The sequence below is a fragment of the Esox lucius genome, chromosome 8 (genome assembly GCF_011004845.1).
Source record: "Esox lucius isolate fEsoLuc1 chromosome 8, fEsoLuc1.pri, whole genome shotgun sequence".
Taxonomy (NCBI): domain Eukaryota; kingdom Metazoa; phylum Chordata; class Actinopteri; order Esociformes; family Esocidae; genus Esox; species Esox lucius.
The window spans coordinates 38,669,903-38,686,496 of NC_047576.1; the positions used below are offsets into that span (position 1 = coordinate 38,669,903).

Sequence of the window (16,594 nt, forward strand, 5' to 3'; positions counted from 1 at the left end):
CCCCAAGCACTTCCTGTAGTGCATTGCAGTTACAAATGAACAACCAGAAATATTTTTAAGGGGAAAAGTGCCAAGATTGCAGCCTCCCCCCTTAAGAACACCTGTGGAACGACGAGTTCGACGAATGTCTATAATCATTGTTGACTAATCGTTGCAGCCCTATTATAAACACATCTCCTACAAGGATAATGGTATAATGATTATACTTGGTATGTATATTGACAAGGACCATACGGAAAAAATGACTGCAATTATTTTTATATCAACCACACAGGGGCACTATTGAGGTTTTTCACATTAGCAAGGTCACCTTACTCACCCCGTTTGAGATACAGCCTTGAAAAGAGGTAGATAACTCCACCTCCTTATGAGGAGCATATTTGCCTTTGGGACTCATTAACTTCACTTTAATGGATTGGCGGCCATTTTGAATTTGTGAAAAACACTACTCTGGCACATAATGACCGATCTTCACGTATCTTCATATTTGGCATCTATAGACGATGGTCTTCAAAAGTTATATAAATCAGGCAAGTATGTTCAAAAATATGGCCGCCATTGACAGATGAACATGTGCAGCAGCGTGGTTTTGCACATATATACAGTGGATATAAAAAGTATACCCTTTATACACTTTAACCCTGTTAAAATGCCAGATTTTTGTGATGTAAAAGAATGAGACAAAGATCAATCATGTCAGAACTTTTTCCACTTTTAATGTGACCTATAATGTGAACAATTCAATTGAATTACAAACTAAATTCTTCAAGGGGGAAAAACGAAAAATAAAAACCTTACAATAACGTGGTTGCATAAGTGTACACACCTTCTTATAACTGGGAATGTTTAGAATTAACCAATCACATTCAAACTCATGTTAAAAATAAGTCATTACACACCTGCCAACATTTAAAGTGACTCTGATTAATCACAAATAAAGTTCAACTGTTCTAGTAGGATTTTCCTGACAGGCGTCCGTTAGAAAGATGAAGAGGAAGTTTACCTTTCAGCACGACAATGACCCAAAGCACACATCCAAATCCACAAAAACATGGCTTTGCCAGAAGAAGATAAACGTTTTAGAATGGCCTAGCCAGAGCCAAAACTTAAATCCAATTGAACATCTGTGGGGTGATCTGAAGAGGGCTGTGGACAGGAGATGTCCTCGCAATCGACAGATTTGGAGAGCTTTTGCAAAGAAGAGTGGGCAAATATTGCCACGTCAAGATGTGCCATGCTAATAGACTCGTACCAAAAAAGACTGAGTGCTGTAATAAAATCAAAAGGTGCTTCAAGTTTAAGGGTGTGCACTCTTATGCAAACAGGTTATTGTGAGTTTATTTAAAATTTTTCACCCTCAAAGATTTCAGTTTGTTTTTCAATGGAATTGTTCACGTTGGTGGAAAAAGTTCTCACATGATTTATCTTTGTCTCATTCTTTTACATCACAAGAACCTGGAATATTAACAGGGGTGTGTAGATTTTTTATATCCACTGTAGACACATCTCCTACAAGGATAATGTTATAATAATTCTACTTGCATATGTTAACAAAGATGATACAACAATACATTTTATATCTACAACATGGTGATGCTATTGAGGTTTCCCACATTTGCAAGCTCTCCACACTCACAGTGTTTAAAATTAAATCTCAAAAAGAGACATATAAGTACATCTCCCAAGGAACGTATTTTCATTTGGGACCCATTAAGTCAAGCGTAAAGGTTTTTCTGCAATTCTGAATTTGTGAAAAAACGCTACTTCTATAGCATCAAATGACAGATTTGAACCGTTTCACAAGGCCCCTTAACGTGATTTCTTAATGCACATTATTTCAGTATGCGCTGACAATTGAACAACTGTATATTATGAGACAACACAAATTGGCACCACAGCAGCCCATAAACACCATGTTGCTTATTAGATATGGAGCAGTATTCTGATTTCAACTGGTTAAAATTAGATTTTGAAACTATTTTGGCCAGTAGTAATGTTAAAGAGTATACTGAATAATTATTGAGCAACCTTCTAAGATTTTATTTTCCTGAGTATCACTCCACTTGTTGCATCAATAAAACATATGCTATATGCTATAAACATATAACTATCAGACGATTTGTGAGTTAATAATGCGTTTATTTACGTGATCATTCAATATTTCACTAAAGATTGTGGAAAATAATGAATTTAGATTTCTTGCATATTTAGTAATCGACAAATACAATCAGTGAAAAACACCTTTATGAAGATTACATTGAGCTTGTTTGGCTAATTACTGTTTACATGTGCAGCCATTTTCGTTTTCATTCTTGAATTACCAAGAGCTGACTTGTATAATCTTTTTATATTGCAACTCGGTTCTGTCCTTCTACTTCTACTGTCCTTCTACTTCTTCTACTTCTCATCATTCTGTGATAGCGTTTATCACAGAACTATCAATAAAATCACTGACAGCTGCATCCACTCAATGTTAGCGAATGGAGGATTTGGCACTTTCATTGTTTGAACATGCCTAGCTTTAGGTAGGAATAAAGAACAGGCTAAATCAACATGATCACAATTGTTAGTGCTGATATGAGGCACTTCTGTAGTCAGCCTGATAAAATCACAACACAGATTATCAAAATTCTAATTTGTCCAAGTTAATTCGTAAAATCACTTTCTATTTGCAATCTTTTGTCTTTTGGAATAACCAAAAAATGCATCTGCCAACCTCTGGTCTGGGGGACTTTGTATTTCTTGCATGACTTGTCAGAACAGCTTTCCAAACTGAAAAGTAACCAGTTTTGTTTTGGAAATTTCTCTAACCAATGTATTCTCACTGATTAAAGGACTGAGAGCCCCTTTTCCAAATTAGAAAAGGAATGTGGGGGATCTGGTATTTGCCTAGGGGGCATCATTGACTGGTGTCAGCAGATGAAATGGTTACTCTTTATCTGCGCATCTGTATAACTCATGTCCAGATTCTGTAAGAGCTCTTTAGAGTTCAATAGGTTACCCATGTGGGGGGAGGACAGCTTGCCCCTTGTTTGAAGACTAGGTAGTAATAGAACAAAGGGAATGTGTTCAGTTGAGTTAAGAAAGAAAGAATCTTGCCACACCCCTTTACCACTATAAATACGAACTGTTCACGTTTTAAGTTAGAGACTCCTCGGATGATTATGTTTGTTAGCATGTGACGCGTCTCTCTATTTTCAAATAAATAAATGGTTAAATTGTGCCAAGAGAATTTTGTCTCTGTACTTCCTCCTTTAAGAGTTCTGATCAATGGAATTGCCATCACAGTGTGAATGTAGCAATCGTATATCAGGACTTGGCTTAAGTGCTAATTACTCTTGCGTCTGAACGCAAACCAAGCACTTATGTATATGTGCCCGACCCATAATAAGTGCCCCAAGATCACTCAAAGGAAAACATACCCATAAAATGTAAGATGTACATGATACATGACAAATGGAGGTTACATGCCTGCGTGTTGTTACAGTGTAGGTTTATTGGAAATCTGTTTACTATTGATGGAAATGCATTCACACGCTCAACTAAATCATTGTTATTTCTTATACAGAGATGAAGCTCTACAGTTTTGATGTCCATCAAAGAAAGAAAACCATGCTCTCTGTATTCATGGGAGGAGATCATGTTCATTTACATCCAAAAAGACTGGAGGGGAGCACAAATGGTAAGAGATAAAAAATCTGCATTTCTAACCCTTTCTATGGAGCCCATATGCATACTGTATTATCCAACTATTTAAATCTTCTCATAATGCATTATATGAGTATTAAAATATGACAGTGTGTTGCCAGGAAATAGTTGCACACCTCAGCAGTGCGAAAATGTACAAGGCTTAAGGCTGAGTTTTGAAGTTTGCATATATTCTCTTGCATTGCAAAAGTGTGAAATGTGTTAACACTAGAACCTCCAGGCGTTTTTGACCCCTAGTAACCGCCAGAGCTGAACGCCATTTGGTGTCATTAGAATATGAATCGTCCATATTAGCATGGACATTGTCCTCCGCAGCATCACCATTCATCCAGAGCATGGGTCTACTGGGTTGTTATCAAACTATATAGAATAGTCTAAAAAATTATGAATTACAGAATTTGTTTGTTTTAAATGGTTAATGAATATGAAAAATACAAGAATGTGTTTGTATTGAAAGTCTCAACATAGGGAAAAAAATGACAAAAAAAAGAATACATACAGTTGCTAAATCAAAACAATTGTGATACTTTTTATATATAATTTTTTTGCGATCACATCTCGCATTTTGAGAGAGGCACTATTTCACAAAAACGGTAAAGTGCCTGTTAAGATGGACTAAGGAGTGGTCCGGAGCACTCGTTAATTAACAAGCGATATTACGTGCCATTTAAGTAATGATGCTTTCGGGAAACACACTGATAATATAACGAGTGCATCTTATGATCATCTTAGTGCTTTGGGAAACCAGGCCCTGGTCTTTTTCTACAGGTGTTGGTCATAAAATTAGAATATCATCAAAAAGTGTATTTATTTCAGTAATTCCATTCAAAAAGTGAAACTTGTATAATGTATAAATTCATTCCACACAGACTGATATATTTCAAGTGTTTATTTCTTTGATTATAACAGACAACTAATGAAAAACCCAAATTCAGTATCTCAGAAAATTAGAATATTGTGAAAAGGTTCAATATTAAAGACACCTGGTGCCACACTCTAATCAGCTAATTAACCCAAAACACCTACAAAGGCCTTTAAATGGTCTCTCAGTCTAGTTCTGTAGGCAACACAATCATGGGGAAGACTGCTGACTTGACAGCTGTCCAAAAGACGAACACTGACACCTTGCACAAGGAGGGCAAGACACAAAAGGTCATAGCTAAGGAGGCTGGCTGTTCACAGAGCTCTGTGTCCAAGCACATTAATAGAGAGGCGAAGGGAAGGAAAAGATGTGGTAGAAAAAAGTGTACAAGCAATAGGGATAATCGCACCCTGGAGAGGATTGTGAAATAACCAAAGTTCATCTCAATTCTTTGTTATATACCCTTTGTTGGCAATGACAGAAGTCAAATGTTTTCTGTAAGTCTTCACAAGGTTTTCACACACTATTGCTGGTATTTTGGCCCATTCCTCCATGCAGATCTCCTCTATAGCAGTGATGTTTTGGGGCTGCCGCTGGGCAACACGGTCTTTCAACTCCCTCCAAAGATTTTCAATGGGGTTGAGATCTGGTGACTGGCTAGGCCACTCCAGGACCTTGAAATGCTTCTTACGAAGCCACTCCTTCGTTGCCCGGGCAGTGTGTTTGGGATCATTGTCATGCTGAAAGACCCAGCCATGTTTCATCTTCAATGCCCTTGCTGATGGAAGGAGGTTTTCACTCAAAATCTCACAAAACATGGCCCTATTCATTCTTTCCTTTGCACGGATCAGTCGTCCTGGTCCCTTTGCAGAAAAACAGCCCCAAAGCATGATGTTTACACCCCCGTGCTTCACAGTAGGTATGGTGTTCTTTGGATGCAACTCAGCGTTCTTTCTCCTCCAAACACAACGAGTTGAGTTTTTACCAAAAAGTTATATTTTGGTTTCATCTGACCATATGACATTCTCCCAATCCTCTTCTGGACCATCCAAATGCTCTCTAGCAAACCTCAGACAGGCCTAGACATGTACTGGCTTAAACAGGGGGACACGTCTTGCACTGCAGGATTTGAGTCTCTGGCGGTGTAGTGTGTTACTGATGGTAGCCTTTGTACCTTTGGTCCCAGCTCTCTGCTGGTCATTCACATGGTCCCCCCGTGTGGTTCCGGGATTTTTGCTCACCGTTCTTGTGATCATTTTGACCCCACAGGGTGAGATCTTGCGTGGAGCCCCGGATCGAAGGAGATTATCAGTGGTCTTGTATGTCTTCCATTTTCTTATAATTGCTCCCACAGTTGATTTCTTCACACCAAGCTGCTTACCTATTGCAGATTCAGTTTTCCCAGCCTGGTGCAGGTCTACAATTTTGTTTCTGGTGTCCTGTGACAGCTCTTTGGTCTTGGCCATAGTGGAGTTTGGAGTGTGACTGTTTGAGGTTGTGGACAGATGTCTTTTATACTGATAACAAGTTCAAACAGGTGCCATTAATACAGGTAACGAGTGGAGGACAGAGGAGCCTCTTAAAGAAGAAGTTAGAGGTCTGTGAGAGCCAGAAATCTTGCTTGTTTGTAGGTGACCAAATACTTATTTTACAGAGGAATTTACCAATAAATTCATTTAAAACATTGATTTTCTGGATTTATTTCTTCTCATTTTGTCTCTCATAGTTGAAGTGTACCTATGATGGAAATTACAGGCCTCTCTCATCTTTTTAAGTGGGAGAACTTGCACAATTGGTGGCTGACTAAATACCCTTTTGCCCCACTGTATGTTCTCTGATTAAAGTAAATTTAGCATTTCCTTTGGAAATCAAGGTCCCAGAGTCTGGAGGAAGAGAGGAGAGGCACAGAATCCATGTTGCTTGAAGTTCAGTGTAAAGTTTCCACAGTCAGTGATGGTTTGGGGTGCCATGTCATCCGCTGGTGTTGGTCCATTGTGTTTTCTGAGGTCCAAGGTCAACGCAGCCGTCTACCAGGAAGTGTTAGAGCACTTCATGCTTCCTGCTGCTGACCAACTTTATGGAGATGCAGATTTCATTTTCACAGTGCCAAAGCTACCAGTACCTGGTTTAAGGACCATGGTATCCCTGTTCTTAATTGGCCAGCAAACTCGCCTGACCTAACCCTATAGAAAATCTATGGGGTATTGTGAAGAAGAAGATGCGATACGCCAGACCCTACAATTCAGAAGAGCTGGAGGCCACTATCGGAGCAACCTGGGCTCTCATAACACCTGAGCAGTGCCACAGACTGATCGACTCCATGCCACGCTGCATTGCTGCAGTTATTCAGGCAAAAGGAGCCCCAACTAAGTATTGAGTGCTGTACATGCTCATACTTTTCATGTTCATACTTTTCAGTTGGCCAATATTTCAACAAATATTTTTTTTTGTATTGGTCTTAAGTAATATTTTAATTTTCGGAGATACTGAATTGGGGATTTTCATTAGTTGTCAGTTATAATTATCACAATTAAAAGAAATAAACATTTGAAATATATCAGTCTGTGTGTAATGAATGAATATAATATACTTTTTGTTTCACTTTTTGAATTGAATTACTGAAATAAATCAACCTTTTGATGATATTCTAATTTTATGACCAGCACCTGTAGAAAAAGACCAGGGCCCGGTTTCCCAAAGCACTAAGATGATCATAAGATGCACTCGTTATTTTATCAGAGTGTTTCCCGAAAGCATCATTACTTAAATGGCACGTAATATCGCTTTTTAATTAACGAGTGCTCCGGACCACTCCTTAGTCCATCTTAACAGGCACTTTACCATTTTTGTGAAATAGTGCCTCCCTCAACATTGCTATGACTTAAGTAACATATATTCTATATAGCAACCGGAGGAACTGATAATTGGTTGTCACGTGATCGATTTCCGGAGATATGCTTTTGTTTGGCTGTAATACACCAGTCCCATTCTTCTGACATTTCACTACTTTGAGTTTTGCATTTTCCTATTGATGGCTAAATAGTAGTACAATACATCGCCAGCTATTTTATATGCTTCTGATGAGTAATCAAGCTATATCAAAATGCAACAAATAGGCTATACATCAAAACATATGCATGCCGAATTCCTTTCTAAACCTCCAAAATTACCTAATTCCATTTCAAACGGCCGTATGTAGCACTTGTGATGCACTTTAAAGAGCGACGTTCATGGTGGTTTGGCAAACATATGCAAATCCGTTGTAACAAAGTCCATCTTAAGGCTATGTGCATTGTTAAACCGTGGTAAGTGCCACGGTATTGGGAAACTGAGCCCTTGTCCGAAATGAATAGTCTCTATTTGCACGTCTCTCCCGGGGGTTGTTGTGCGTTAATTTCAATGCCAATGGATATCTCTAGTCTCCTAGATTACTGCCATATATTACTACTGTTTTGTGAATAATTATTTTGTAGAGTATTAATCTTCAGTAAAATAGGCAGAGAAAATTCAGAGAAGATAGGATGTGTGTGCGATTTAGTTTCTCTTTCCCTCCTAAAATAATGTAGATTTACATTTTCGATAGATTTTTGATGAATAAGCCTAAACAAAAAGCTATAGACAATATAGTTATAGTTAGCATTATGTTTCAATAATAGCTTAATTAGGTTTTCATTCATCTGGGAGTTTCGGGCATTCCTCCATTGACGTCATGCATTCAGTGAGGGATGATTAGCACCTGGGTACCATTTTGGTACCAACGCTAAGTGTCGTGGGCTTTTGGCGGATTAAGTCGTAAAACAGGGTAAATAAACAGGTAAATAGTTTCCAAATAGTTTTCTGTTCGTCAGTTTAGAATTCCGACAATGGAGAAATGTAATATACACCTATTTAGAAAAAGTAATGGAAGGAGGAGGGTGTAACTTTCAAAATGGCAGTTTTATTTTAATTACAAACTGAAATGCCAATTGGCATAGGCATTTGGCATTTTTAGTGGCCAATATTCTTCCATTACATAAATATTGTTCTTTTAAAAAAGTTCATTTAAAAAGCCATTACAATAAAATATCAAAGAAGGTTTTTAATAATTAATACTAAAATAACATTTTAATCTCTAAATGTGACAGAATTCGGGAAACTGGGCTTATGTTGCATGTTGCTACTTTTCAGGAGAGACGTTTGTAAGAAGATAAAAATGTTGTCTTTTTTGCAGAAATGCTTTCTTGAAGCCTTAAGTAGGTCTTGAAGAAACTTTAATGTGACTTAATAACAGACTAGTATGCAAAGTGTAAATGCGAATGTAATTTAAAACTAAATCACTTGTTTAACCTGTGGAAAATACAGGATTTTACCTTCCATTGGTTGAGAGAATGAAGGGGGTGGACATGCTGCCTTACTGAGTTCTGATTGGTCTATCATGTAAACAGCTTTTGTCATAACATGACTCCTTGGTCAATAAATCATTGTGATCCCGGGATTTTCAAAAATGGACAACTGCGATCCCATTGCTACAGCTGGGAATCACATTGCTGCCCTGAATTTTGCTAGTGTTATCAACAAAGTGGTGAGATACTACTTTCTGGAGTACAATGATGCCATGACTCAGAAGATGAATTAGACGACGATGTGGAAATCCCAGACTTTGATATTGCTCAAAACATTCTGGCAAAACATTGCAGTGCAAATGGTAGAAAGAAAATGCTAGCTCCTCTTCTATAAAACCACTGTCCACGGATTACATTTACAAAAAAAGGACAACCATGGCATTTATGAAAGCGACAATGAAAGATACATCGATTATTGGAGTACTGAACACCTTGAGTGTGACGATAGCGAAATGACATGTTGTAAACAACGTCAACAGACGTCAAAGGATTTATAGTGAAGAAGGAGAACTGACCCTACTCCCCCAGCACAATAATATAGCAGTGTAAGACCATGGGGCTGAGACAGGGGGGGCCAGTGACGCTGCGGCCCTATCCGGGGTAGGCCCCACATTGCCACCCACATCCACCCACATTGCCAAGCATCAACCAAAGGGACACCCACCAACCGCAACCACCCTGAATAAGGGCCGTTTGCTTAATAGCTAGTCATTTGTCAATCAATCAGATGTATTTATGAAGCCCTTTTTACAACAGCAGTTGTCACAAAGTGCTTTACAGAGACACCCAGATTTAAACCCCAAGGAGCAAACAACAGTAGTGTTGAATTTCAGTGGCTAGGAAAAACTCCCTAAGAAGGCCACATTTTTGGAAGAAACCTAGAGAGGACCCAGGCATTTGTATTGCTAGTTATCTAGGTATAGCTACTGACGTTGCTGTTAATGTTAGCTAGCTAGGTAACCACATTAACTTACCAGCTAGCTAACATTTCCTGGTTTCCAGCTTGTGTGTGATTATGCTTAGCTATAATGTTTGCACAGTGTCACTTAGCGTGATAAGCTGATTGACCAGTCATTAATTCAGGTGTGTGTGATTATGCCTAATCTATAACCTTATAATGGCTGTCCACCTGCACTCAAACTATCTGCACTTACATTGCTGCTACTGTTTTTAATTATCCTGCTGCTAAGCTACTTTACGTTTCACTGTACTGTTTATACATGATGTATCAAGTCCATGTAAAGAAAACTTAACTTTAATTTTATTTGGTTTGATATTGTATGTGTTTATTAGTGACCAACCAGACCAGTTTAGCACAAGGCCAGAGTGTCTCCATTTGAATACTTAAATAGCTGGGTGGGGTTAAGGCCTAAGAGAGTGTCAACTACGCTGAATGGGTGTAAACAAAGACCAGCTCTCTGGAAGGTGTGCTATTTTCAAGCCTCTTTTCTCAGAACTAAGTATAGCAGATGATCAATGTTTAAAGCAGCATATCTGTCCCATAACTTTATCAAACAATATTGTTTTATATACCATTTCAAAGCAATGAATATGGACCTTTATATAATGCAATAAAAAGCTAAACTCAAATTTTGCAATAAGACCAGTTTCCTGAATTCTGTCACTAGCTTCATTGACAATACATTACAGAGGATGTTTAGTGGTAATTTAGAATTGCCATTTGTACTGTACATTGCACATCAATGATATTCTATTTGTCTTCTCTTGTTATTTTCAGTAGGAAAGCTTTAACAATTAGGAGTGGAGAACAGGAGGGCTTCTTAAAAAAAAACGAACAGGTCTGTGAGAGCAGGTATTCTTACTGGTTGGTAGGTGATCAAATACTTATGTCATGCAATAAAATGCAAACTCATACTTTAAAAATCATACAATGTGATTTTCTGTATTTTTGTTTTAGATTCTGTCTGTCATAGTGTACCTATGATAAAAATTACAGAACTCTACATGCTTTGTAAGTAGGAAAACCTGCAAAATCGGCAGTGTATCAAATACTTGTTCTCCTCACTGTATATACCCCATGTGTAACAAATTTTACAACAAGATATTTTGGGTATGGGATATAAAATATCACAGATACTGTTCGACAGGGATATATATTCCGTGATCCCACAAAGACCTCGACCTTAGGACACTTTTTTGGTGGACAGTGAAGCACATTCAAGTGGTTTGTTCTGGCGTATCCTCCGGGAAGAGACCGATAATAGGCTGATGGAAATAATATGTCCTTTCGTAATTTAAGATTGCATTCTTGCAATAAAGAGTATTTTTTTATTCATATTTTCTACAATTTGCCGTTTAACTTTTTTTTCTGCATGTATCTCTCATAGCTGAATGTCTTCTAGGATAAATATAATTGGTTTGTTTGAGCTCAGCATTAAATCAACAGCTTATTTTCCACGATAATGGAATGGACAGGTATTTGCATATAGTGTGAAGTGGAGACGTGATCGGAATCTTTTTTTAGTAAGCTTCTAAGTGTAGTGGTTAGACTAGCCTACTGTTGTAAAGGAATTGTTGGAAAACTAGTTCATTCTTTGTATCATTGCCATCGCAATAAATAGCCTAAAACACTGTTGACTTTGTGTGGGAGGTGATTATAATATAGAAGCACCATATAACTCTTAAGGGACGTTCATTTTAATTAGCCTACTATCGGACACACCACACACCTTTGTAGCCTACACATGTACACAGGCCAGGTAGGTCTAATTCATGCTCAAGCTCCTATTCAACAAATAAATTCAAACGCACAAATTAGAGGGTGAGCGAGAAACGTTTATAATACACACACTCTTCTTGGCTCCACATTTTAAAATAGGAATGTCTTTATGAAAATACTTAATTGTAGATCGTGAGAAATCTGAAACTTGCACAGCTATAATATGAAATGCATGTGCAAAATAAATGGCCACTGTTAGACAGGTTAAAACAATTTAGCGGACTTTTTGTCTTTCGGACACATTTCTGTCTGGTATCCTAATTATCAGACAAAAATTAAGATCTGATTATCCATGGCATATTTCGGATTGAATATTGCCAACTTCAGACATCAGTCGGATTGGGCATTGATTTTACAACAAGATATTTTGGGTATGGGATAAAAATATCACAGATACTGTTCGACAGGGATATATATTCCGTGATCCCACAAAGACCTCGACCTTAGGACACTTTTTTGGTGGACAGTGAAGCACATTCAAGTGGTTTGTTCTGGCGTATCCTCCGGGAAGAGACCGATAATAGGCTGATGGAAATAATATGTCCTTTCGTAATTTAAGATTGCATTCTTGCAATAAAGAGTATTTTTTTGTAAAATCTATACAATACAATTAGTGAGATATGTGCCCCTGCAGTTAAATAAAACAAGTAGTCAGGAACATTTCGGTGACTGGCAAGAGCTTTTTCAAGTCACTCCTCTGCGGATGGGTGGGAAATAGGTTTAATTTCTTACTGGTGTTGCAGCATAAACTTCTATTTTATTTTCCTTATTAGCTAACGATAGGCCAATTTGATGTGATTCTTCATAACAACTTCACAATTATTATAACAGCTCCTGGTTATGTTGTGTGCATCATGTATTGTTGTGCTCATCATTTATCATGTAGATAGTCAATGTTTTTTTGGCCCGCAAAAATGATATTCTATTTGTCTTCTCCTGTCACTTTCAGTAGGAAAGCTTTAACAATTAGCCTACAATATAAAGAACATTTTATTTAGAAAATCGAAAGAGATATGTTTATATCCTATTCATATTTTCTACAATTTGCAGTTTGTTAGCACCTTTTTTCTGAATGCATTGTAGCTGCATGTCTTCTAGGATATCATTGGTTTGTTTGAGCTCAACATTGTTTCAACTGCTTATTTTCCGTGATAATGGAATGGACAGGTATTTGCATATAGCGGGAAGTGGAGACGTGATCATAAGCATTTTTTTTGTAGACTACTAAGTGTAGTGGTTAGACTAGGACTGTTGTAAAATTGAAAAACTAGTTTATTCTTTATATCATTACAATACAATCCCATCTCATAATGATGTAAGAATGTAATTTTTATTGTAATTGAAAATATTATTCTATGGAACCTAGCAGAGCCATTCAGCTCCATTGACCATGCATTGCAGTGGATGTTTAGTAGCGTAGTACAATGTGAGATATGCGCTCCACTTGTAAAATAAAACAAGCAGTCAGGGAAACTTCACCGACTATCAAGTCACTCGTGAGGATTACAATTATCCCAATTATGGAATTTCTCCACGATTTCATAATTGTATTTTCTCAACGCGATTAGTACTAAAATTGTCTGTCCTCCAATCCCTAGTCACAAGCATTTGTGTGAAGCTACTGTAAGCATGAGAAATGCAACACTCAAAGAACACAATAACATAGGTGACCACTGTCTTTGAATATACCTTTTGGTACAAGCACACTCACAATGAGGCATTAAAAAAATAATTATTGTAATGTCATACCTTTCTTTTACTCTTCAGACGAGCACGTGCATGCTTGAGGGTGTCAGCAATCTTTTCATCTACCTCTAGGTGGGTGGCTTTCGGGTAGGCTTTCAGGGCAGCATCTATATTGTTCAAAAATTTTATTTTATTTAAGAAGCCATGAATTGACAAACTTACATTTAATGTTGCATACATATATTTGGAAATTAGGGATCCAAAGGTAGAGTGGACCCACGGTTCGATATGTATCACGGTTTATGGGTCATGGTTTATATATGAATGACACAACATGATATATATGTTTCCACTCAAGTACACAACAGTGACAAAGCAACACTTGCACACTACTCTGTTTACAGTCTTCTTACTCTCGTCATCGTTTTAAACCAGTGTTAATTTTGGACACATTTATAATACTTGAATTGAATTCCTACTGAGATGTCATTGTAAATTGACCATTGTCTGTTTAAAGGGGACGGGTTTTCGGTCACTGACATTGTTGTGGAGTAAAGTTTGTCATCCCTCAGGAGCCCCCTAACTGCCTGGAGCTCCAAGCAGTTGCCTGCCTTACCTGTTCACGAACTACTTGTCTGGTTCTGTGGATTGGAATCTAAAAAGTGCTTGTAATCTGCAACGCATAAGCAAGTTTAGAAATGTATAGGAAAATGACCTGCATATCGTAACTCTGTGGTTCACTTGTGCATATTGAACCATAGGGGGTGTACCTAATGGTTCGATAACCTACCGTGTACTTTTGCATCCCTAATAGGAATAGGTTGTTTGATTATGGGGTTATCAAACGATTTGTATGTAATATTTTTCTCAGGGGTAGATGCAGCTAGCATTAACAGAGAGACAAAAATGTATCTGTGGCTACACTGCAAAACTGTGTAGTGTGTAACCATATTACAGATATGATGGGAAAAAGTTGCGGAGTTATTGCTTTTGCAGTATATCAATTTGAGGATCTTAGGCTACAAAAAAGCGAACACTGTTAGATTCGGTCAATTTTTTATCCATGAACAAAATTTATGCAACCGGTAGTCAGGGGAGAACATTCTTTATTCAGTATGAATCCAAGATGTTGATCTTCCATAGTTCTTACATGTTCTCCAATAATTACAAAGTTAACACTATTTTATGCCAATACACATATGAGGCGGTCAGTGGTCATAGCCAACCATTACACAGTCCAATATCCTCCAATAAGAAAGGTTTATCCTACAAAAGACCCTTGTATGGTATGTTCCAACCTATGGTCCATGGGCCTATTCATAGAGCCTATGACAGTCACATGGACAACTCCTATCAGGAGGTATGGACAGGATGTATGGATAGGATGTGTGGGGCCCATCTGTAACGGGCATCACGTCCTATCTATTGTCCTTTGTTCAGAGTTAGTCAGCACTTATGTGTTGTGTTAAGTTTCTCATGCTCATATCCTATCAACGCAGATGAAGGACCTAGGCATAGTACCACATTGTCCCTGTCATCCAACACAATACATGCCCATTACACACACAATTACAGGGAATATTGTTTGTTGTGAACATGATGATTTGATATCAAGGTGTAAATAAGTCTTGCTCTCACATTCACTTGAACTTGCCTTCAGTAATCCCTATTTTCTTAAAACACATATTGTTTATTGTAAAAACAAAAGGGCCATCTTAAATCAGTGTGGTAAATTATATTTTCAGGTTGCTTCCCTGCCACTCTCTTTCAGAACTGATCTAAAATATGTGACTAGGGAGGAATAAAGGTTTGTTCAGAGATTAATGGATTTGTGGACTAAATGGGGGAGAGAAAGCGGTGTTATTTTTCAAAGACAAATGTACAAATCTGTCAATATAATTTAACACAATTTCAGTACAAAGAGTATATTTGAATCTGACAAATTGCAAAAATAGTAAATGGTAAAAAATGAAAAAAATTATACTGCCTTGAAAGTTGTGGAGGGGATGGAATCTTGGTTCGGATGGCAAGAAAATGTTGAAAACCCACAGACTAGGCAACTATTTTAAAAAACAGGCAAGGTTGAGGCTACAAATCTCTAGTTTTAGGTTATGAATGCCTTTTTCACTTTGGCACAGTTTGTTTTGTTGACATTCCAACAAAACAATACATAACAAAATAATTTAAAACCATTAAATTATACATTGCTACATTTCCGCATTTACTTACATTTTATTGTGTAGGGTCAGGCATGGGCAACGTTTACACATTGCAATTCATTCAAAATCCAACTGCTTTGTTAATGCAGTCTAGTACACTTTAAAGCAAAAAGCAATTGCGCAATAGCAAACCTCAGGGAAAGAGAAATGGAAGATACTCCGTTGTTGCTTAATTTAGAAATAATTTTGATTGACGGTTAGCTATAATGGTGATCGATTGAAAGTCACCAACCGACTTATAACGCATTGGTATTGTCAGAGTACCACAGGGCATATTGTTGGCAATACATTGGACATGACACCGACATTATTATTAGCAGAGCTTAATAAAAAACAATAGCATGCCCTCTTTAGCATTAGTCTTTTGTAATAGTTGTCTATGAGGCCCCAAATTCTTGCAGGTGGTATAGCTGTCCATTTGTCTTGGCAAAATGCCTCCAGGTCATGCAAAATCTTTGGTTGTCTTGCATGAACCGCACGTTTGAGATCTCCCCAGAGTGGCTCGATGATATTAAGGTCAGGAGACTGAAGGCCACTCCAGAACCTTCACCTTTTTCTGCTGTAACCACTGAAGGGTCCACTTGGCCTTATGCTTAGGGTCATTGCCGTGCTGGAAAGTCCATGAGCATCCCATGTGCAGCTTTCGTGCAGAAGAATGCAAATTGGAGACTGCCAGAAAATACTAGCAGTCTCCAGACCTTAATCCCATAGAAAAGCTGTGGAGTGTCGGTACCCGTCAGCTGCCTCAGGAGTCCCACAAGCCAACCAGGCCTGATAGGACTCCTTCTTCAGCTTGACGGCATCCCTTACTTCCGGTGTCCACCACTGGGTTCGGGGATTGCCGCCTCGACAGGCACCGGAGACCTTACGGCCACAGCTCCGAGCGGCCGCTTCGACAATGGCGGTGGAGAACATGGTCCACTCGGACTCAATATCTCCAACCTCCCTCGGGATCCAGTCGAAACTCTGCCGGAGGTGGGAGTTAAAGATCTCTCTG

At 38.2% G+C, this 16,594-nt stretch overlaps 1 protein-coding gene across 1 annotated transcript in view; it reads left to right on the top strand.

Moving 5' to 3' along the window:
* Window positions 1–16,594, top strand: part of adgrl4 (adhesion G protein-coupled receptor L4) — a 522,719-nt gene that overhangs the window by 469,275 nt on the left and 36,850 nt on the right. The window contains exon 12 of the mRNA XM_034293731.1: window positions 3,569–3,682. Coding sequence (XP_034149622.1) covers window positions 3,569–3,682 — 114 coding nt within the window. The remainder of the gene's footprint in view (window positions 1–3,568; window positions 3,683–16,594) is intronic.